The sequence below is a fragment of the Hippocampus guttulatus genome, chromosome 2, assembly GCF_054856545.1.
Source record: "Hippocampus guttulatus isolate MCC_2025c chromosome 2, RoL_Hgut_1.0, whole genome shotgun sequence".
Taxonomy (NCBI): Eukaryota; Metazoa; Chordata; class Actinopteri; order Syngnathiformes; family Syngnathidae; genus Hippocampus; species Hippocampus guttulatus.
This window is the reverse complement of record NC_141262.1, coordinates 11737403-11761595: the sequence shown is the minus strand read 5'-3', so window position 1 is coordinate 11761595 and position 24193 is coordinate 11737403. Positions and strand designations below refer to the sequence as shown.

General features: G+C 42.4%; 1 protein-coding gene across 2 annotated transcripts in view; it reads left to right on the top strand.

The window, feature by feature from the left end:
* pcdh11 (protocadherin 11) overlaps positions 1-24193 on the top strand; it is a 171239-nt gene that overhangs the window by 5164 nt on the left and 141882 nt on the right. Inside the window, exons 2-4 of one of the 2 annotated variants that reach the window (XM_086136926.1) lie at positions 429-1008; positions 8432-10939; positions 15685-17633. In XM_086136926.1, coding sequence (XP_085993052.1) covers positions 469-1008; positions 8432-10939; positions 15685-15768 — 3132 coding nt within the window. In that variant the 5' untranslated portion in view covers positions 429-468 and the 3' untranslated portion in view covers positions 15769-17633. Of the gene's footprint in view, positions 1-428; positions 1009-8431; positions 10940-15684; positions 17634-24193 lie in introns of those variants that run through there. The other variant, XM_086136918.1, reaches the window with a different exon arrangement.

Genomic DNA, 24193 nt, shown 5'->3' with positions numbered 1-24193 from the left:
TCCTGCTCGGCGGATGCTCGGTTATGAGGTGCAGCTTCGCATTGCATTGATTCACAGCCATTTGACATGAAAAAAGGTCTTATGTGGACAATCTGCCAATGCAATGATCTTTACTGCCACTGGTTCACATATTCTTGAGACTAAAAAAAAAAAAAAATACACCTTTCATCAGAAGCGACTTACATAGATTGATGGAATATGTGAAGTGTTAACCTTTATGTGTCCTCTTGCTCAGTGGATGTTAGCAAAGGTTAATGGTGTAAAACTACCTTTAATTTGCACTCAAAGACATTGGAAGGATGGGTGTTCATAACTCCTTGAGATGAATAGGTCAGCGCTGTAGCGGGAATTGAACAAAATGTACATTCCGGTATTGACATTTTCTGTCCTTTTCCCCTTTGTTACTCTGTTCCACTCTCTCGAGACAGAATTGCTTCTGTGGAAGTGAAGCTCCATCCACTCTTGAGTATGAACTTAGCAAGTCAGACTTATCTGCTGGTGGTCTTTCTCACCTCCACGGTCCTCATATGCCGGGCCCAGGAGAGAGACTACACAGTGAAGGAGGAGCAACCGGAAAACGTCCGCATCGGGAACTTGCGCAGGGATCTCGACCTCAACCTGGACCCAAACGTCCGCTTGTCCTCGCCTCTGCAGTTCAAGCCTGTGTACAAGACTGGCGACGTGCCTTTGGTGAGGGTAGAGGCCAACACGGGGGAGATCTTTACGACCAGTCACCGAATCGACAGGGAGAAGCTGTGCTCTGGAATCTTTGCGGAGAAACGCTGCTATTATGAAATTGAGGTGGCTGTCTTGCCTGATGAGATCTTCCGACTGGTCAAGATCCGCTTCCTGATTGAGGACGTCAATGACAACGCGCCCCTTTTCCAGTCCACGGTCATAAACATCTCCATCCCAGAGAACACCGTCATTAACACCCGATACCCAGTGCCCTCTGCGTTTGACCCCGATGTCGGGATCAATGGGATCCAACATTACGAGCTGGTCAAGGTAAGAATGATCCCTGTTTAATCCTATGGTTATATATGCATTTTATTTTTGTCTTCCTGGAGTAGGATATTGCTGGTGAACTCAACTGCGTTTGTACAAATGTGGTCAATTTAATATTTTATGACAAATTGATATTTTTGATAAGTCCCCTCATTGATCATAAGCTGTTAAGTTTGTCAAACCAAGTAAATGTTGAAATGCCTCATATTCTTCTATATACAACGCGACTGATAGATGACTAGGAATCAGAAGCCAATTATAATGAAAAGTCCAATTATTGTTCCAGTTTATGTAAAAAGAGTAGCAAAAAATGCTGGCAATATCTCAACATTATTATTTATTACAATTTGAAATGTTGCTTAACTTTGATTGATTCGCTATTGCGGGCCACATAAAATGATTTTTTTTCTGCATTTGTGAAGAAACAATCAAATCAAAATGTTTCTTGACAAATCATTCCACTAAACCATAAATTATTGGCAATTACTGAACACCCTCAGTCACATCTACTCCAAAAGTTATCTTCCACATCATGTCTTTCAGTGGCGAATTAGGTAAAAGTACTGAAGCTTGGATACTGATTCCCCCACGGACTCAGTAAAATAAATGACTTTTAGTAAACATTAGTGTCTTTTTGTGATTCATAAAATAAGCAGCCCTGTGCGCACACACTAACACATAAAGACTAGTCATCAACAACTTCATTAGTGGGTAGGCTTTGATTTAACAGACCGCAATGTTGCATCCCACCATGCTAGACAGGGTCGCCTACTTTTGCTTTCTCGACTGGTTTTTGCTTATTTTTTTCCCCATCAGAAAACAGGTAATCCTGCCTGTCCATCGCAAACCCCCAACATCACACATTTCAACCACTGCTTTCTCGATTGCTCTATGGCCGCAGTGCATTTCCACTCCGAAAATTAATGATCACCCTACATTGAAATATGTTTTTACACCGCATAAATATATCATGACGCTCACAATGTTTTATGAAAGTAATTAATGCTTCCGCCTGCTACATAATGAGAAAATGCTGCAGTACCATTTATAGAGATCAGAACATCGGGTAGAAAGTGCAGACACAGCAATGCGTGAATTGCCCAATTTTACTCAGCAACCGGTTACATGGGTTGAATATGGTCAGTTGAAGCCCGTTAAGAAGAATTGCACAGTTTTATGCAAACAGATGCCTTATGCATAATGAGGGAACGTTTTTCATCACCTGAGTGATGCACTAATAAACGATCGTTGCAATACTCTCCATTATTTAATGGGGTCACCCCCTTATCCAGAAAAAAGCTGGGGAATATCATGCTTTGCTTGCAAAGAGCCTGGACAACACTCCTTGGTTTGTGGAAGGATTAATACTAAAAAAAAACACAAATTAAGTTTCATTTAACAGGGTTGGCAAGCACCCTGGAGGAAAGCTTAGACATTGCAAATAAAGGAATGTATGGTGAGACAGAAATGAAAAGTCCATCTTGGAGTCTCAGATTAAGTTGACATTGTGTTGGTAAAACCAAAATCATTAACATCCCCGTCTGCTGTAATCGCAATTTGCATTTTTAAAGAGCCTCCCTACTTCCAAGGTCTCTCCAGCGCAATGTCCTGAATTGTTCATGCCTGGAAAATCACCGAGCAATGTTCTGCTCATTACAATGATCATTTGCAATCATTTCCTTTGTCCTTTTTCACAATATAAAACGCTCCAAAGCCCGCCAGGGCTGCTGTTGTATTATTTTTCACAGAAAGTTTCTCCAAGAGCATCCTTGGCACAGTATCCCTGATTTATTCTTTCACGTTGTATTCACATTGCATTTGAGATTAATTTCCTTGTGTTCCAAGGTCCATATGTAAAATTCAGGAGAGATCGTTAAACGTGCCATCGACATGTTCAACTCTTGTCTTTTTTTTTTTTTTTTTTTTTACTCTAGAAGTGTCAGAGAAAGCCAAGGGTTTAGTTGGGAAAGAATGTGCGAGCATTTCCAAAAAGAGCTGTCAGCTGCTTAGACACCCCTGGACTACCAATACATGGTCCTCTGAGATTTGTCTGAAAAAAACCCTCAGAATGATACTGTAGTTTGCTTAGTTTTCTTGTGTTGCGAAGGTTACCGTGTGTAAATTGTGACCATTGTGTTTTACAAACTCACTGTCAATCCACATTTGTGTGGATTTCCTGAAAAAACATCTCTGTGCATCTTTGGCACTTTTCCCAAGTCAAGGGTGGGACTGTGTAATTCTGCTCCACACAGTGCTCCAATACCGCAAACAAACGTTGGTGACCAGGCTTCTGAGAGTGGTTCTGGTATTGGTGTGGTCCTATGGAGTGTTTATCACATCACCTGAAATACAAAGCGCATCCTTTGAAATGGTCAAGGTCAAAAAAAGCAATCCCAGGCATGATTGGAGAAAAATGAAGACGCAGATCATATCACTGTACAGTATCCATTCCAGCGATTAATGCAGCATCCAACACCGAATCATACTTCGGACTGAAAGATATTCTGCCTTAGTTTTTTTTTTTGTTTTGTTTTGGTTTTTTTTGCTTGGAAGCTTGCCTTTGCTCTTCTCACACTGACCCCTTTTCTTATCCCACTGACTGAATTTGCAGCATCACACACTGCATTAAACCAACTTTCATCTGTGTCAGCGTCTTCATACACATTTAACGCGGGTGTCTTGTTCAAGTCACCCTATGTAGATCAATGTGCTGCTGCCGGCTATAAAGGCTATGTCTCACTGATAAACTGCACGATGAAGTGGATGTCTACAATTTAGTTGGCTGATCTCGATGCCTCCAAAATGAAGCATTCAACCACTGATCTTGTTTTTTCCAGTGCACAGTGGACCGGTGGATGGTGTGGTTTTGGTGTCTAAATTCTGTTGATGCTCAGAGACAGGCTTCCAAGCGCATGCTGTTGTGCATAACACATATTGTTCTCCCTCTCATATCTAGAGATTATCATAATCAATTCAGTCTTTTATGTAGTTTCACCACGGCATCTCTCAGCAATTAATTCATCCTCTATCAGAGCAAGAGAAAATATGCAGCTGGTATGTGGTTGAAACTTTTAAATGAAAGCTGTGTTAAAAATAGATTTATTTTTCTGGATGTTCATGTCCATATTTTACCCCCCAATTTTTTTTGTCTTAATAGTCTGCTTGATGTGAAGATACACTTGTCATTTTTTTTTTGTTATCGGTCAAATTTAAGAAATAACAGTCCACCACCAAAATTGGTCAGGTGTGACAACAAGAATTCTGTCAGCATAAAAAAGGTGGGCTACGTTTACACTCTGTTCCAGATCCGCTTGGCCAAAATAGTGTGCGTAATGGAATTTCTCCATATTCAAGTCTTACAAAGATTTTTCCCACTCCATCATGGTGTCCATGACAGGCCATTGGGTTTGTGGCTGCTGAGAGCCGGAGGCTCAAAGGCACACTATGGTTCAGCCTGTAATCTACCATGAATTCCACTACGCTTCCCTCAAGCCCATCACGTTCCGATAGGGTCCCTCCCATTTGTCATTTTCTGTCTCTCAATGCTTTCTTTCTACGGATGAAACTTTGATGCTGGGCTGCTTTGGAGAATGTTGGACCCCCTCGGCAGAGTCGAATGAAGCTCCCCTGCGAGGCTCGGTTCCAGAGTTAGCATCAGCGGAGGGGTGTCACATACTGCCCTTCAATTAATGTTTGATAATATTTGTTTTCAGTCAGCAGATACTGAAATTCACTCATCCTCAACATGGAAGACAGCCTGTTATTCATAACTCTCTCCCTCTCTCTCTTTCACAACCAATGATATTGGTTGTGACAAAGAGATTATTTACAGCATGCATGCCAAGCAACTCTTGCCGTCTTGTCTCTTTGCCTGTGTATGTCACATTCTTTCTCCCACCCTCTGTCTCTCCCTTAGAAACATTGGCATTGTAGGTCCGTAAAGTAAGCACATGGCTGAGTTTAGATCGCGCCAAATACATGTTTCCTGCCCCACTCCAACCCCCACCAAGTTTTGATCTGCCCTGTTACCTACTGTCAGGTTTAGTTGTGTTTAGGTGTTCTGCTCTTGCAGTGTATTTGCAATAGGATGCCCTTAGTCTGACTACAATTGCAATGGTCCCCCCACCCCCACAAGGCCTTTAAATACTGTATGTCTGCGGTATCCAAAATTACACAAGCTATAAGGGATCTGATGTGAGCGTTGTAGTGCTGTTAGGTAATTGGGGCCTTGACTGATTACAATGAATGGTCACATTTTACAAAGAATTAATTGACTTTAGGTTTCATTCAAGTTGTGAAGCATGTGTTGACTGTGTTGATTGGAGCTTAGATTTTGGCTGGGTATGTTTTTAACTTGATGTGAGGATCATAAATCCAGCTGCCGTGTTTCAAGATAACTCTTGCTAATAACTGTACGCTTGGCACTCAGTAAGTCTGAACAAAATTACAGTACTCAAACTGACGAACCTGAGGCACTTCGGTCACCGCCTTTAATGGCTTTTTAAATGTAAGCAAACACTCCAGCAAATATGAGGGACTCATAATAGGCATCTATATCCATAGATCTTGTCTGCTGTTGCAAAGGTTTAGACACTTGAAAAATATCCCGATCATGCACAGCAATTGCACTGTGTCACATTCTCCCCCCACCCCGCCCCATGTTGTTTTATGACTATTCCATTTTGCCTATGGTCATCGGAAACGGGGCTGTTGTGGAACATAGTATAGACATAGGCTAAGATCTCTGGTTTCTCTCAGCATAATGAAGAGGTGCAAGGTTTTATGTGGGTGATCACAATCACTCCAGTCCTTGGGATATGTTCACAACCGAATCTCAATCTCCTTTGAGCTTTAATAAGGTGACTGAAGGATGCATCGGCTGATAATCTGTGATGCTCTCCGGAGAAGAGGGGTGAGAAGTCGTCTTTTGCTCATCATCTGCTAACAGCAAGTGTTAGTGTCTTGGCATTATGCAATAATTTCCATTGAAATTGGGCAGATTTGATTACATTGTGTACTGCTGCGTCCACTTTAGTGCCCTGATCCCTATCTAATCATCTAGGAAAATGTTGGCTCATTAGTGCGGTATGAATGGAAATTCCTTCACATTCTTGAACTACTGTAGCCTTTCAGTACGCATAGTGACAAACAGAGCAAGCTTTCGGTGTAACGTGTTCTGCACACTTAGCAGTTTAGAGCTGCTCCGTCCTTCTTTTTCAGCCTAAGGGTTTCAAGTGAGTGATTCCGACTAGTATTTTGGCCTTCCCTTGGCCCGCCTGAGATCTTATCATAATCCACTAGACAAATTCTGCATTCAGGAGTGTGCACAGCCTGTGAGATAGCTCTCCTCAACTTATTGAAATGCACTGAGTGCTGTCTTGTCAGCTATAAAATTGTGTGAAACCAAGACAAAAGCACCAAGGAAATACTGGCTCATAAATCATGGTGCAACATTCCTTTTGACACATCCAAACTCCGCATCGCACGATTAATATTAGCATTTGTCAAAAATCATGGTGCCAGTGTTACTACTGTGCTGTCAATGTAAGCCATTCAAACAACAGAAGTTTTCTGTTGTTAAGAGTATTGATAAGCAATAGAGCACCAAGATTGCTGCTAGAAATACCTCTGTAGTGCATTGTGCTAAATAAATCTATTACACAGTTTCTCTCGATTCTCAGGTAAAGTTTTTGATGCCACGTCTCTGCATTCCTGCTGGACGTTTGCGCGCTGTAATGTACCTTAAAAGGTAGCCTCAAAGATCACTGCTGCTGTGCTGGCTGTTTTTAAGTAGTTCTGTCAATCGTGTCGACGGCACTCTCTGCAAGCACTTAGTTTCTTTCTGAGTACACAATAATTTACATGCTGCACCTGCACGTTCCCATGTGTCGACTTCACGCTGGCACAAGGACGGCCCTAGATTCTATAAACCTTCGAGAATTCTTGTGTACACACTCTCCTGAGTTGAACAAGAAAAATGTATGTATCCTCATCACATTTGATGGCTGTGCCTAGATGGAAGTAATCACTTCCAACATTGTGTGCAGCATAAAGCTTATCTTTTTAAAGAGAACCCTCTTTCTTCTTTCACCATGAAACTGCTTCTGATTGAAAGAGCTTCAAAGGGCTTCTTTGTTTCATAATGTGCATGCAGCTCATTCATGGGCTTGATCTTCTTTTTATTCCTCTCTCTCTCTCTCTCTCTCCCTTCCAGTGCTATCTTAGAACCCCCACACTCTCCCACCACCGCCACCCTATTACAAGCTCTTTTTGGATCTGGGCTAAGAGTAATAACTAGTGTTGTTATTACACAAAAACACAAAATATGTACAGTATGTGAGGGGGATGCAAGGAACATGTATTTCATCTCAGCAGTCAGTGCAAACATATGCTCTATATTATATATGTGTGTGTATATATACAGTATATATATGTATATATATGTGTGTGTGTGTGTGTGTGTGTGCGCGCGTGCATGTATATGCTGTGTATGCTAAGCTAAATATTAGCTGGCCATTTGCATTTGTGTTGACTCGCTGTTGTCGCACACACATATTACTGTGTACACGCTGTATGTTACACATACAGCACATTTGTGTATGTTACACATGCAGCACATTTGACAATAAAATTGTATCCAATCCAATATTTCCTATTGGTCCTTCTTGCATGTGGTTTAGTATTGAAAGTTAGAAAACTAACATATGCAGATATGGACGATTCTGGGAGAACTGCTATGTTACTTCTGGTTCCACTTGGTTCTTGGTTGTTGGTACCCAACCTTATCCATACCATACTATGTTGGACATCCTAAAAACGAGTGCTTTTTTTTTCGGGGGGGGGGGGGCAATTAACTCTAAAAGTACTGCCAGTGCTGTCAATTTATCATTTGGGTTACCTCTATGTGTGTTCCTTTGATAAATACTCTCCAGTTAAGCACATCTTAGAAAAGGTAGGCAGTTTGGAGATTTCAAACTAGTCAACTCCCACAAAATAAGGTGTTGTTGCCTTGCAGTGTATTTTGAACAGGAGGTCATTAGTCTGACTACAATTGCAATGCTTTTGTTTTTTTTTCCCCCACAAGGCCTTTAAATACAGTATGTCTGCTGTATCCAAACTTACATAAGCTATAATGAATCTAATGTCAACGATGTAGTGCTGTTGGGTTAATGGGGGTCTTGAGTAAGTCAGTAAGGCTGATCAAAATTACAGTACTCAAACTGACTAGCCTGAGGAACTTCTGCAACCACCTTTAATGGCTTTCTAGGTGTGAGCAAACACGCCGGCAAATACGAGGGACTCTTAACATGCATGTACCCATGTACAGTATAATAAAGCACGATAAAGACCATCATTTTGCACTGTTTATACTGTCATCATTTGTAGGCTAGTGAATGTGACCGTGTGTTTCATTTTGTTTCAGAGTGTCGGAGAATTTGGCTTGGACATCATTGAAACTCCTGAGGGTGACAAGTGGCCACAGTTGATCGTTCAGCAGAACTTAGACCGTGAGCAGAAGGACACCTTTGTCATGAAGATAAAGGTAGAAGATGGTGGCAACCCTCCCAAGTCCAGCACTGCCATCCTCCAAGTCACCATTTCCGATGTCAACGACAATCGTCCCGTCTTCAAGCGTAGCGAGTTGGAAGTCACAGTACCGGAGAATGCCCCCACAGGAACATCGGTTGTGCAGCTTCATGCAACGGATGCAGACCTGGGGTCCAATGCCCAGATCCACTTTGCCTTCAGTAACCAGATCTCTGCCTCGACCAAGCGCCACTTTGCCATTGACGGCACAACAGGATTGATCACAGTGAAGCAGTCACTGGACAGGGAGTTGACTCCTGTTCACAAACTTATCGTTCTGGCCAGTGATGGCAGCTCAACACCCTCAAGGGCCACAGTGACGGTAAATGTGACAGATGTGAATGACAATGTCCCCTCCATTGACACTCGCTACATAATCAACTTGGTGAACGGGACTGTGCTTTTGTCTGAGAATTCTCCCCTCAACACAAAAATTGCACTCATCACAGTTACAGACAGAGATGCGGATCTCTATGGAAAAGTCACTTGCTACACTGACCATGATGTTCCATTCCGGCTGAAGCCTGTCTTTAATGATCAGTTTTTACTAGAGACAGCTGCTCCCCTCGATTATGAGACAACTCGAGAATATGCAATTAGGATAGTGGCATCGGATAGAGGGACGCCTCCTTTGAACACTTCAGCTATGGTTTTAATTAAAATCAAGGATGAGAACGACAATGCGCCCGTCTTTCCCCAGCCAGAAATTCAACTTTCCATACCAGAGAATAATGACCCGTCCTCACAGTTAATAAAAATCAGTGCCACTGATGCAGACAGCGGACATAATGCTGAAATTATTTATACCCTTGCCCCTGATGCACCCGATGGATTTAATATAGACAGACGGTCAGGAATCCTTTCAGTTGGCAAACGGCTGGACAGAGAGAAGCAGGAGAGGTACTCATTCACTGTCATAGGCAGGGACAATGGTTCATCGTCCCTGCAGAGCAATGTCACTGTCAGGCTAATCGTTCAGGACCTTAATGACAACAGCCCGGCTTTCACACACCCCGAGTACAACTTCTATGTGCCCGAAAACCTTCCTCTCTTTGGAACTGTGGGCTTAATTACAGTGACAGATGCAGACGCGGGAGATAATGCTGTTGTGACCCTGTCCATTTTGAACGGGAAAGATCATTTCATCATTGACCCCCAAACGGGCGTAATCAAGCCCAACATCACCTTTGATCGAGAGCAGCAGAGCTCTTACACATTTATGGTCAAGGCAGTGGACGGAGGGCAACCCCCCAGCTCTTCCTATGCTAAGGTCACTATCAACGTGGTTGATGTAAATGACAATCGCCCTGTGTTTGTTGTCCCCGCTTCCAATTACTCATATGACCTCGTGCGGACCACCACCAGCCCGGGTGACGTTGTTACAAGAGTGTTTGCCATTGACAATGACACAGGTATGAATGCGGAGCTCCAGTATAGCATTACAAGCAGCATCATCATCACTTCTCGAGTCTCCCCTCGAGGCCTGTTTTCCATTGACAAAACAACAGGCAACATTACACTGCAGGAGAAAATTGTAGCGGCGGATCAAGGACTGCACAGGCTAGTTGTCAAAGTCAAAGATCTTGGGCAGCCAGAATCATTACAAGCTATTGCGCTTATCCACTTATTTGTCAATGACACCGTTTCGAATGCCACTTTTATCCAAGATCAGCTTCGGAAAAGCATGGAGACGCCACTGGACCGAACCATCGGGGACAGTGAAGTAACGCCTCAGGCTAACGGATATGTGATTGTTGTCATCGCTATCATAGCTGGGACCATGACTGTCATCTTGGTGATATTTGTGACCGCCTTGGTGCGCTGCCGACAGACACCCAGACACAAAGTGGTACAGAAAGGCAAGCAGAGCGGCGAGTGGGTGTCACCTAACCAAGAGAACCGTCAAATCAAAAAGAAGAAGAAGAGAAAGAAGCGATCCCCTAAGAGCCTCCTCCTGAACTTTGTGACCATAGATGAATCTAAGCCTGACGACCCTACACATGAGCATGTTAATGGTACGCTGGATCTCCCTGTGGAGCTTGAGGAGCAAACCATGGGGAAGTACAACTGGGCCACCACTCCCACCACCTTCAAACCCGACAGCCCGGACTTAGCCAAGCATTACAAATCTGCGTCCCCTCAGCCTACATTTCAAATCAAACCGGAAACTCCAGTGGCCCCAAAGAAGCATCATGTGATCCAGGAGCTCCCTTTGGACAACACATTTGTGGTGGGCTGTGACACGCTCTCCAAGTGCTCATCGACGAGCTCCGACCCATACAGTGTCTCAGAGTGTGGCTGTCAGGGGGGATTCAAGACTCCAGGGCAAATCACCACCCGACAGGTAATTCATGACTTCTTTTTTCAACCCACCCACCATATTCCCCATTCATGCTACCCCTGCTGCCCCAAGGTAGTGTATATTGCAGGAGGACGGTGGCAGTATGGAGCACAAATAAGTTCCAAGATAAACCAAGAAAATGTTTACGTGAATGCCATTTGCACGTGAAAATTATGAAATTCAACACACGTGTCTTAATTAATCTCGTATGCACATTCATTCGTAAGCAGTCATAATTTCATCATCGTTTACATGTGGTAGGTTAATTTCACATTTAGAGCTTGATTAGCAGCATCAGTGCAATTGTGATTGCTGGGTCTTTTGAATTTGGGGGTCTTCTTTTTAATCATGTCTCCTACTTAATGTCACGTACACCCAGCCTGGGGCCATTGTTTTCCAAATTATGGCAGAAATCAACAAATCAGATGAACATCTATTGTGTTTTTACTTCCTCGTGTAAAAAAAAGAAAATAAAATACATCTTACATCCAGTCGAAAGTTATAAATCTGCTTCCACGAGCTGTTTGCTTAAAACGTAACCCCTACACAGCCTATTTCGACTATGTCATGGGCAGCGATTACTGAACTGGACGGATTTATTTGTGGTCAAGGGCTGAGTTAATCTTTGTGCAAATATTTAGACTGTCCATTTAAACCAAGCAAGCAAAAAGTAAACACAGTAAACAGATTGACGGAGACTTCTCAATATTTAGACTGTCCATTTAAACCAAGCAAGCAAAAAGTAAACACAGTAAACAGATTGACGGAGACTTCTCAATTAATCATCAATTCATTTTGGAAAAAAAAAGTGAAACTGTCCTGCTTTTATTGGATAGAGAGTTGTTTCAGATCAGAATATTTTGTGGGAAAGCTCATTTAAATGAGGAAGTACAGCAAGGGCTTATGATTCCATAAAGAGAAATGTGCCAAATGCGAAGTACCCTAATAAATAAAAGCGGATGAGGGAAATAAATGTAAATCAGAGGTAAGGAGAAGTGGCCTTGCTCAGTGCCGACAGCAAGAGCACAGTGCTGCGGGGAAGACGAAGTACTGCTCGGGGTGGGGGGAAGAGGAGGGGTCGAGGGATCAAGGTGACGCAGAGCTTTGAGACCAATATACTTAAATACCAAGGGAGCACTAGTCCATAAAAAGCCTGCCTGTCCAACATTGCATTTAGCTCATAAACGATCTTCTTTAATGACCCCAATTATTGTTATAAATTGCATATGTAGATACACTTTCAGTACTTTGTTTGAATTAGCTCACATGGCTTCCAGGTTGAGTTTTTTTCCTTTTTACAGTGTTGTGGTTTGTGTTTGGAAAGACTGACAAGCTCTAAAGTCAAATTACCAATACATGACAAATACAGATACCGTTTTGGATGTACTTATATTTGATCTCAAAATAGCACCACATTTGAAGAAAATCCAGAATCCTGTACTGCAAATCAAGACTACAATTCAGCCACACTGCATTGCTGTTTTATCCAGGGGCAAATGTGCTCTTGATTGTTTTTGTCCTATTTGATTTTTTTTTTCTCTTCGTTACCCTTTTGGTGGATGTGGTGCTGCTTTGGTTGGCTTTCATTTTTGTCACAATTACAATTATAAAATCTGTCATTCATTCAAATTTGGGACACCCACATGAGATTGCATCATTGTTTGTCTTTTTTGATGGGGTTTTTGCTTTTGTTTCTTGCTTGCACTTTTCCAATCAAGTGTTTATATGTGTTTTCTTTTGCCTTTTGCCTTTCTTATAGTTTCTTTCATTCCAAACATACACCAAGCCTTAACATTACTCTTGGCATGGTTTTGGCTAAATAACTGATTATCCCATGAAGTATTGTGCTCAGGATAATTTATGAGGACACCCACACTGAGCTGATAATCATTCCCTTTATCCACGATTCTTTTTAAAACCTGGTTAAAAGCCATTCTGTGACATGGTGTATAATGCATAAGCCTACTCCAGCCCCAAGTACAAAAGATTGAATTCATAATATGTTTATGTGACACACTCTCGACTTGTCAGAATGATTTCCCTCCTAATTTTGGTGGCGGCTGCTCTGAAATATGTAAAAATATACTGCTGAAGTACTCCTGAATTATTTTCCATCTTGGATTTTGAGCATTGGAAATTACAAATCATTTTTCACTTGCTTGTTAGTGGTTTAAAGTCTTTCATCAATCCATATATCAGAACTAAACATTTGATCCAATTGTATTGTGCTCTGTTGAGTTGTGATCTATATTTTTTGTTTTCATAAGTCCCAAAATATTTTACGAAAACCTTTATTAGTCTCGCAATGGAGAAATTCCCAATTCACAGCAGCAAAGTTATGAAAGGAAGAAGTAGAACAACAAAATATAGGAGCTGCTGGAAAGGCAGCCACTTTTTTCCAATGTTATTTAGAAAAAAATAGTCACCAAGTGGTTGAAAGTTACAATCATATTGTCAGCAGTTACTCAAAATAATACATCTATATTATTCGGCCCCCTCAAGCAATTGACAAGTGATGGCTCCCACTTTAGACATTAGATTTCCCTCCAGTTTTAAGTGTGATTATTTAAAGCCCATGTCATGAAGAAAAAAAGCATGATGGAAATATGTGGCTGCAAAGGTTAATTAAATGCACTAAAGGGTTAATCACTCGTAATACAGTATGATTAAAATCGCTGTAATTAGGTTTCATATAAGGCTGATAGGAGGGAAGGAGGCGGTGATTCTCTAAGATGACACTCGGGTGTGTCAGCCTCAGATCCCACAGTGATGTTGTTATAGGTGTTTGTTTACTGAGATTCTTTTATAATTTCCATGTTCTTTAATTGATGTGCCTTTTCATATACATTCATGAATGAGTAATGAGCTAGTATTTCTTTTTTTTACTTAGTTTCGGAAGACACTTTCACGTGACATCCTCAAAGTGTGTCATTTGATATCACTTAGGCCAAGACACCAATTAAAAAACAATCAATGACACTTTTGTTTTTTTTTTGTTTTTAGTTTTTTTCAGTTTAGTGTATGGAAGTGGCCGATGTTGGTAGCCTACTTTTAATAAACCCATACCCTATTGTTGCCTTGGACTTCCTGCAAGCTGCTACCAATAATGCAAAACAAAAACAGAACACCCATCCGAGAGAAAACACACACACACGCACGCGCACGCACGCACGCACGCACGCACGCACGCACGCACACACACACACGCACGCACGCACACACACACACACGCACACACACACACACACACACACACACACACACACACACACACACACACACACACACACACACACACACACACAAGCAGAGCAATTTATGGGTTAAGGTCACCAAAATGTTTCCAGAGACTGTACAGATGTAGCTGTTAAAGAGTACAGCTTGTAAAAGATACTTAAGAGAGTACAGATTTGTGCTACCGTATGGCTCCATTATAAAACGGTAATACCACCCCCGCCCCAAACACACACACTTTCCACCCCTCCTTGGTTTTTACACATCTCATCATTTTCTTTCAACCCGTGCTGTATTGTATTAGAGGTCAACCTGCCCGCCAGTGATGAGTAGCACTTGTGATGGTGTGCACTTTAGCAGGGGCCGATTAAGCAAGCGCCACCTTGTTTGAGTGATCTCCGACATGCAGGCAGACAAAAGGCTCACACAATCTTTTTTTGACCCCGTCTTCAAGGGAGTGGAATGTCTCCTCCTATTGTTAATGATGACAAACTGCCATCATTGTTTCTGTCGTATACCATTTCGACCACTGTATCTCGATTGCTTTCACCTTTTGGACAAACATAGAAGAGATTATGAGCCTGGTCCTCCCTCAGGTGTAACATCAGTGACCTCTGACATCACAAAATTACCACAGAAGTGTTAGGCAACATGTACTACTGTCTGCGTCATAGCCCGTACTTGTTCATTTTTCAATGCATGACTTCAATTGACATATGCAGTCCTATCATATGCGTTCGCATTGTAACGCATTTTGGAGGCTACACCATTGCGATACACCACCCATGGTGCTTGTGATGACTCACTGCACTGTACGTGAGGAGCAACATCACGATTATACAACACATTATAATTTACAAAAGGCCAAAATCTTTATACATTTATTATTTATTTTTTATCCATCTTTTTTTTCATTCAGTTTCTTTTGTTGCATTCTGACCAACTTATGTGGGCACTGTGGTCTATTGTCTCTGTGTGCGTCACATTCTCTGACTCTTTCTCTCTCTCAGTCAGCGCCGGTTGCGCTGCCGCACCATGTGAGATTCTGTACATATCAGAGGACCCACTGGCAAGGGTCCGAAAGAGTGGGTCTAAATTCATCCAGATTTTATTGTTTTAGTGGGCCGAAGAGTGCTGGCATGGTGTGGTAGGAGACAAAAACAAAAACAAACAAACAAACTGGGGATGTTAATTGGATGCAATTGCATGCTCTGATAAGTACAGGAACAAAATTGCACCATACTGTAGCATTCTTCAAGGAAACCTGACATGAAAATGACATGATTGCCAGCCATCCCTTGAAGAATGTTTTTTATTATTGATTGTCCATATCACAATCACTTTAGATATTCGTATTATTTATTTATTTGTTTGTTTTATTTTTATTTTCTTTTGTATTCCGTCTTGAGTGTAGCCTGGCACTGATGATGCTACAGTTTAGACTGCTCAGAGCTGGCTGATATTTTTATTGTAACTCCAATCTTCCTATATCTGTCTGTCTCTCTATATTTCAGGAGACTGCACTGAAACCACCACACTATGGCACACTCTGTGGCACAGGTACAGCTCGCTCCCACAGGATTAAAATCAATCTGTAGCTCCCACTACCAAAACAGAAAGAGAGCGTGTGCGAGAGAGAGAGAAAGAGATGGGACAGAGAAAAGAGGGGGAACAAGTGAGGGCAGAAGGCAGAATTGCCAAGGTGAACAAGTTCTTTACTGCCTCAAAGCTCACCTCTTCATACAGGCATGGAGGAGGAAGAGATAGGAGAATAATGGGGGGAAATGAGGAAAAGAGAGAGATGCTTCATGTTTTCCTGCTTGAAACTTGACAAAAATCCACTTGTAAAATGTATTGGATGTGTGACTTGTGTTTGAGTCCAATGCTATGACCTTAAACTCCAGCATCCAAGCTGTAAAATAGGTGTCATTAGATCTGTAAAGTATGTTTATATGTATGTATGTCCAATACAGAATTGATGGTGTTTATATTTATTCAGTACAATTTCCTTGCCTTTTTTTGCAAAGTTGCCTATTGGCATTTTATTATCTTATTTTATTATTTTTTTCCCCACATTAATTTCCATGTGAGCTTGCTCTCAGAACTAATGACTTAATATGTATTTATGCTGCAAGGTCTACTGGTCTGTAGGCTCCCGTGAGTGCACACATCACAGTGAACTTGTTTTCACCTCTTCACATTTCGCTATCCTCCTTTAGAGTATATTTTTTTAGTGCACCCACTACTCTACCCACCATTGTTCTGATCGTCTCGTTATTACTATACTGGGAGAGGTGGTAGGACAAGTTAATACTTTGAGATAAGCCACAATCACAAGGGACTCGTGTTATAATCAAAGGCTGTTTATGTAGGGCAGATTTGAAGAGCACTAAGCCTGACCTTTTGCGTGTCACTTTAAATTCCCAAGTTGGGAAATGGTTTAACCTGCTGAGCGATATTAAAAAAAAGCACTCCAGATGGTTAAAATGACCTGAAAGAAAGAAAGAAAAAAAACAGCAAATCATGTTTAAATATTTGCTCGATACGCTTATAAGTGAAAGTAACTTGCTTGCACTTCTTGACACTTGCAGGAATCATTTTTTTAACTGTTGACAAGAACATTGAGCACCAAACCTTGTGACCTCTTGTTCACAGCATTATCTTTTTTCTCCACATATTTCACAGCATGGCACAAGAGTAGGTCATTTCTGAACTGACTGGTTGATGTGATCAGCATTGATGAGTTACTGCCGAAAAGTTGACATACGTTCGGGGTATGTCAACTTATCGGCACAACTTTATATATCATCATTCACCACTCGTTGGTCAACATTCAGTCGTGCTCATAAGTTGACACACCAACTTATCAGCCCAACTGTGAATGAGGCCCGTGATGCATCATACACATAACCATAGAATTAGTTTCATTAAAGTAGACATAGCCAGTCACTTTGAAATGTACAGCCGGGCTGGACGAAGAAACCACAGAGTTGTTGAATTAAGGACATTTTACGACCAGCAGCCTTTCTGATTTTGTGCCATGACTCAACCGACTATGTCTATTTTAAAGCTTTTAATTGTGTTGCCTTCCTTAGAGGCAGGTTGTTATTATCGGAGGAGGTATATACTGTACATGTAATTATGATATCAAATGTATTCACTTCTGCATAGGAGCTGCAGTATGACGTATCAATAGCATCCTAGTACTGTGATGATTAGATTTGGTGGATTGTTTGGGAAATAACAACAACAACAACACATATATTTATGAATTTGAAAACGTGTATTGTTGTAAGGGAGACAGATGACCTCACTTTTATTCAATGTGACATACAATATGCACCTTACATGATCTTTGTATTTGACTTTGATTTGCCAGTGTGGGAAAAAAAACAAACTGTTACTGTTTCATATATGTGTGCGCTTCGAAAATTTATTAAAGTCTTTTGCATTTTACTGCAGATTTGAATGACTCTGATTGTTTATTGTTTTGAAACTCTCACATTTGTTTTGCTCACACACAGCGGTGTTTTCCTGAAAATTACCAAAATCTGTAGAGACTAGCAAGCCACACTATGACTGAAAAATGTACAAATCAACAAACTAAACATAATTAAGATCTTTCAATGTAGTTTCAGACACTCTAAACTAGAAATTCCACAAATGTGGGCTGAGTGTCCTGTCACACGTGGACAGGGGTTGGAAGGCGGCATCCGAGTGCCCACTTGAGAGATCTGTGATCTCCCGCGCAAACTTTACTTCATCCTCCCATAAAGGTTTGTTTGCAGTTCCTTATAGAATTGTACTTCACAAACCTTGAAATCTAGCATGGACACCAGCAAATCGGTTTCATAACTGTGCATCTCGGGCGTCAATTTTAAAATAAATGAAAGGAGACAATTAAGTGTCCGCGCTCACAAAGGTGTAAAATACCAGCTTTTAACATACGTGCATCTGAGAAAATATATAAAGCCAGTCTAAGCCACCCCTGTACAGATTTAGACTGCCCGTTGCACGAAATTTTCACCGTGCACAAAATGGAGTCCTAAATGTTAAACACAATTTTTAGCAGTAACCCAAAATCTAATTTGAGGGGACAATGTTGTAGTGAGCCACTATTATTATTATTATTTTTTTTTTTTAACTAACCACTAACCAACCACTGGACTACCGGGCCGTCCTTGAAACATTGGTTGAGCTATTCATTTGTTTAGATATGAAACCGCCCAAGACCATGCTCCAACATTCTCAACCAGTCCTTGGTGATTGCCACTTCATCTGTGAAAGGCCCACCCAGCTCAACTGTGCTAGAAAATGCATGGAAATACGGTAAACTACGTATACAGTATGTGTGTCATACTACTCAAATCATCTGTATTTATAGAGCACTTTCAAACAAACTGACCAATGTATGAATGTTGTTTTATTTTGGCAGCTTGCTGTCATGAGATTTACTGAGCTATTGTACACCACGTATTGCACTGTAAACTACAACATATTTTAAGGACATTGTATGCTATTTCCTTGTATTCTGGCCAGCTATTTTACTCTTGGTCCATCCTTTCTTTTCCCTTATACGACTTGTGGACAAGCGAAAGATGCACGGCCGTTCCAACTGGATTATATCAAGTCAACGATTGCATTATATATCGCATCTCTGCAGCACTTTTCTGAAAGAAAGACTGCTCATTAGGAACAGATTACAGATAAACATTTATGGAAATGTGGTGAAAGGCTCATCCTTTGAAGTTCTCAAATTGAAGCTTTTTTTGGAACAACACATTTCCTTTTGGTTTCTTCTTCACGAAAGCCAATAATGATGATCTCATCATGATAACCCCGCTGGTATGGTATACAGTCAAAACAAACACATCTGAGAGGAGGAATTATGTGAGAAGAAGCAGCACAATAACGACTACACCGACTCTGTGTTGGGGGCCCATTTGATCCAAAAATACAGACTTGAAAGGAACAAAACAAAGAATAGACAATGAGAAATGTTTAATTGCTAATCAAAGTTATTTCATCATCTCAAACGAAGAGAGCTAATCAGTTCCCGCTGGGAAAAGTGTCCTTGGTGGTTTGAGAAAATGACTCAGACTCAAGTGGAGCATTCTCATATAGGGTGCAGAAATGTCAGCCTTCTATTAATAGATTCTTTTAAATTCACTAAATGCCTTGTACCTACTTTACAACTTTTCTTGAGTAGATCTTAAGATATATGTCTTTGAAGTGGATCATTAATCATTTCATAGTTCATGTTATGGATAATGAGACGATGAGATGTTTTCAAATGTGCCATGAATAGATGCATAAAACAAAGCCACAGTATTAATGAGACCTAACAATCGGGCATGTGTTTTTCTGACAGTTTTTGTCAGACGAGAATGAAGAAAATAAAGTAAAAGAAGTGATATAAATGAGGACTACCAGAAGTCGGAATTTTGGAGCCTTTCTGTAGTTTTGACAGGAACGTGCAATTGTTAAATGCAATTATGGAGTTGACCAACTCATCGCTGATTTTTATAATCCACAAAGTGGCTTTTACGTTTTTTTTTTTTCCCCTGTGACTTTGATTCACCATGTGACAAGAAAATGTATTTCATTCAGGACACATCCTATTTCAGCACAGACAATCGTCACACACTTTGTTTGATGACACATCTGCAATCGGGGCAGCAGACCCAGCAGCTCATTTGGTTATAACCTCACAAAAGGTTCTGATTTATTATATTGTTTCTTGTGTTCTTTTTGTATATTTTGTATTCACAGTCTAACGACAGGCATATTGATTCTGACGTATCACTAGATCGATATTCTCTCAAATATCCAATGGATATTGGTTACTCTCATCAAGTATCCATACTAAGGGATGTGAAATGTGCCGTTCGGTTATTCAGAGTGCTAAAACATGGGGGGGTTGGGGGGGGGGGGGGGGCTCACGTTGACAACCTCCACGTGGTGAGCCCTGGTAATCTACAAACCTGTAGAGCGAATGTCAACAATCAGAGACAGCAACCCCCTCCGGGGTGGTAAAAGGATAAACCCTCGGCCCCAGAGAGCTGTGAGAAGAACCGGCCCAGAGCACGTGCCCCTATCAGGGCATGCAAATCCATCTGTTGCATGGGCCGGAGTGACAATAATGCAGCTAAATGTAGAAGGCCTTACTAAAGCAAAATGTGCAATCATAGAACACCTTATGGAAAAGCACAATGCAACAGCAATCCTCCTGCAAGAAACCCACTCACTGGATCATTCCAAACTCAAGATCTCTGGTTACAACCTGGCTGCTTGCACCAACAGCAGCATACATGGAATAGCCACTTTTGTGAAGAACTCTGCCACCTGGAACCCGATCAACTCATCACAAAGTGACGGTGAAGTGGAATGGACGGCAACGGAAATTGAAGGCACCGCCGTAGTCAATGTGTACAAACCACCAAGCACAAAACTGCAAGGCAATTCCATCCCTGCCTTTGCCTCTCCTTGCATATATAGCGGAGATTTCAATTCCCATAGCACCACATGGGGCTATCAAACCACTAATCCAGATGGTGAAACACTTGAAAGCTGGGCCTCGGCTGCTGGCTTGCAACTGCTCTACGATCCAAAACAACCGGACAGCTTCCACTCCAGAAGATGGAACACAACAACTAACCCGGACTTGGCTTTTGCCAACATTAATGGACCCATTCCAGAGCGGTTGATCCTCAGTCCGTTTCCTAAGTCACAGCATAGACCATCACTCATACTCCCGGCTAATCCAATCAGGCCAACACCAAGCAAAGCTGTGAAGAGATGGAACTTTCGAAAAGCCAACTGGCCTAAATTCAGGTGCTTAACTGATAACAATATCTGTCACCTACCAGACCCAACATCAGCAGACCTGAATACGTCTTATATGTCGTTCTGTAAAGCCCTATACAAATCCGCAAAAAGAACAATCCCACGCGGTTACCGTCACCAATTCATACCAACATGGGACGAGGAGTGTGACAGCCACTACAAAGACTTCCTGTCTGCCGCAACCACTTAAGAAGCAACCAACACTTCCACCGACCTAGTGCAATGCCTCGACGCGAAGCGTGAGAAACGTTGGGAAGACACGGTCCAAAGCATATACTTCACTCACTCCGGCAGAGTAGCTTGGAAGACCTTCAATCGCCTCACAGGACGCAGCTCTCAACCCAAACGCTGCCCTGTCACTGCCAACTCGATTGCACATCAGCTATTAGCTAATGGAAAGTATAAAGAGGCTGACAAAGTCCATGACCTCCGAGTGAAACAAGAATGCACCAGATTATGGAATGCTCCAAGCGTTGATGGCTTCCTCTCAGCTCCCTTTTCCACCAAAGAGCTAACCTCTGTCATCAAACAGATCAAGACTGGCAAAGCTCAGGGCCCTGATAATATTCCATCTGAGTTCTTGAAATACTGTGGCCCAAAATGCATGAACTGGCTACGCAAATACCTCTCAGCCTGTATGAAGCACCAGTCTATACCGAAGATCTGGCGGAAAGCTACTGTGGTTTCCCTGTTGAAACCACATAAACCTCCCGATGACCCAAGGAGCTACCGCCCTATCTCACTGCTATGTGTTCCGTATAAGATCTTGGAACGACTTCTCCTGACTAGACTTGACTCAGTGGTTGACCCCCAGCTGCCTAAAGAACAAGCTGGCTTCCGACATGGACACTCTACCACCCAGCAAATAATCAAGCTGACCAGTACTATTGAAGATAGCTTCGAGAAGGGAAACAAGGCTGGAGTTATCTTGGTTGACCTAACTGCGGCATATGACACTGTACAAGGCCTGATACTGAAGCTTCTCCAGATGATTCCGGACAAGCAAATGGTTCGCTTCCTGAGCAATATTCTGGCAAACCGAAGTTTTGTGCTCAAGACCAGCGACGGACAACGCAGCCGACCCCGCCGCTTGAGAAATGGAGTACCACAGGGATCATGCCTCTCGCCTATGCTCTTTAACATCTATATCAGCGATATGCCTAAAACCAAGTCTCATCAATATGGATATGCTGACGATCTTGCACTATGCTACTCCCACAAAAGCTGGCGCATGGTGGAAGAATCACTAATAGCTGATATGGCATTGATAGTGGAATACCTGAGAACGTGGAGACTTAAATTGAGCTTGGCAAAGACTACCACCACACCTTTCCACCTAAACAACATAGAATCCAAGCGCCAACTCACTGTCTACCTGCATGGGACTCCACTTCCACATAACCCATCCCCCACATACCTAGGAGTGAAGCTTGACCGACAGCTCACATATAAACAGCACATAGATGCTCTTCGTGCCAAAGTAACAGCTCGAAACAATCTGCTGAGACGCCTAGCTGGCTCATCCTGGGGTGCAAGCACTCACACACTCCGTACAAGATCTCTTGCGCTTACTTACAGCACAGCTGAATACGCAACACCAGTTTGGTGCTGAAGTACCCATTCAAAGAAGATTGATGTTGCCCTCAACGACACCATGCGGATAATCACCAGATGTCTGCGTCCCACCCCCACGGAGTTCCTACCAGTATTGGCAGGCATTGCCCCAGCCAGCTTACGTAGAGAAAAAGCTACCCACTGCCTTGCTCAACATTCTGTGCTGGACAAAAAACATGCCCTAAACCAGTTGATCGCCGAGGTACAACCTGGAAAGCGCCAAAGGCTAAAATCTTGCCACCCTTTTCCTCATCATGCTGCAGAACTTCATGATTCCAACTTTAACATCCTGGAAGCGTGGAGAAGTAGTTGGGATAATACTGCAAGACCCAACCAGTTCATGGTCCAACCCAACACCGAACCCCCACCTGGCTCAACGCTACCCCGGAAAGTCTGGGTACGACTCAACCGCCTAAGAACTGGGGTAGGCCGTTTCAACGACAACATGTTCCGATGGGGTCTCGTCGAATCACCATTCTGCGACTGTGGACCAGAACTCCAAACTGCAGAACATCTCCTCTACTACTGTCCCATTCATCGACCACCAGATGGCAACTTGAACCTCACAGCACCTAATGAATCTACTGTCCAATGGCTGCAATGTCTGGACATTTAACACCGCAAAGCTGCCCTCATACGCGAGAAGAAGAAGAACATGGGGGTGCCCGAAGCATGCTCTGGCTTGCTCTGACTGGGGATCCGGAGCATCATCTAGTCAGGCAGACCAAGGTGGAAGCTGTACAAGCAAGATGCGTGGGTTCTGGGCTAATGAGGGATTTAAACAAAAATAACAACAAAACATTCTACACATGAGGTGCCCGGAGTGAACGGCCAGGGGGATGGGGTTGAGGGGGTTGTGTGAATGGACCTTTCTCGAAGTTTATGCACTCTCTATCCCAGCAGGAAGACCACTCAACATTCATCTCCTATCGATCGACATATGAGCCTCAAACACATTTTCGCCAATTGGAGGATGTGCTTGGCACGCCCCTGCCACCAATTGAGGTGGCTCCTCTCATTTCCTTTAAATGTAGTGCATGACAGGGTGTGCTGATAGTCCTTGACACAACTCAACTCAACTGTATTTATAGAGCACATTCAAACAGCCATCACTGCACACAAAGTGCTGTACATGGAGCAACTAGCACATACAACAGTAAAGCAACCAATCAGTAACAGAGACGGTAGAGAACACCAAACAGTATAACTAAGATCATAGTTTGGGTCATGCTGAGTCAAATGCCAAAGAATACAAGTGAGTTTTGAGGCGGGTTTTAAAGATGGGCGGCAAAGAGGCTTGCCGAATGTTCAGTGGGAGGTCATTCCAGAGAGAGGGACCAGCAACGGACATGGCAGATGACTGAACTGACTTGCTCGTGTTCTGTGGCAGGTCGAGGCGTGCAGACTACTTTTATAAGGAATTGCAAGCCGACCTCCACGGGCGGAAAGTTAGGGATCACAGATCAGTAAAGTAGGCACTTGGAAACCACCTACCGACCTGATGCATCCATACAGTGCCATGAAAAAGTATTTGCCCCTTCCTGATGTTCTTTGGATATTTAT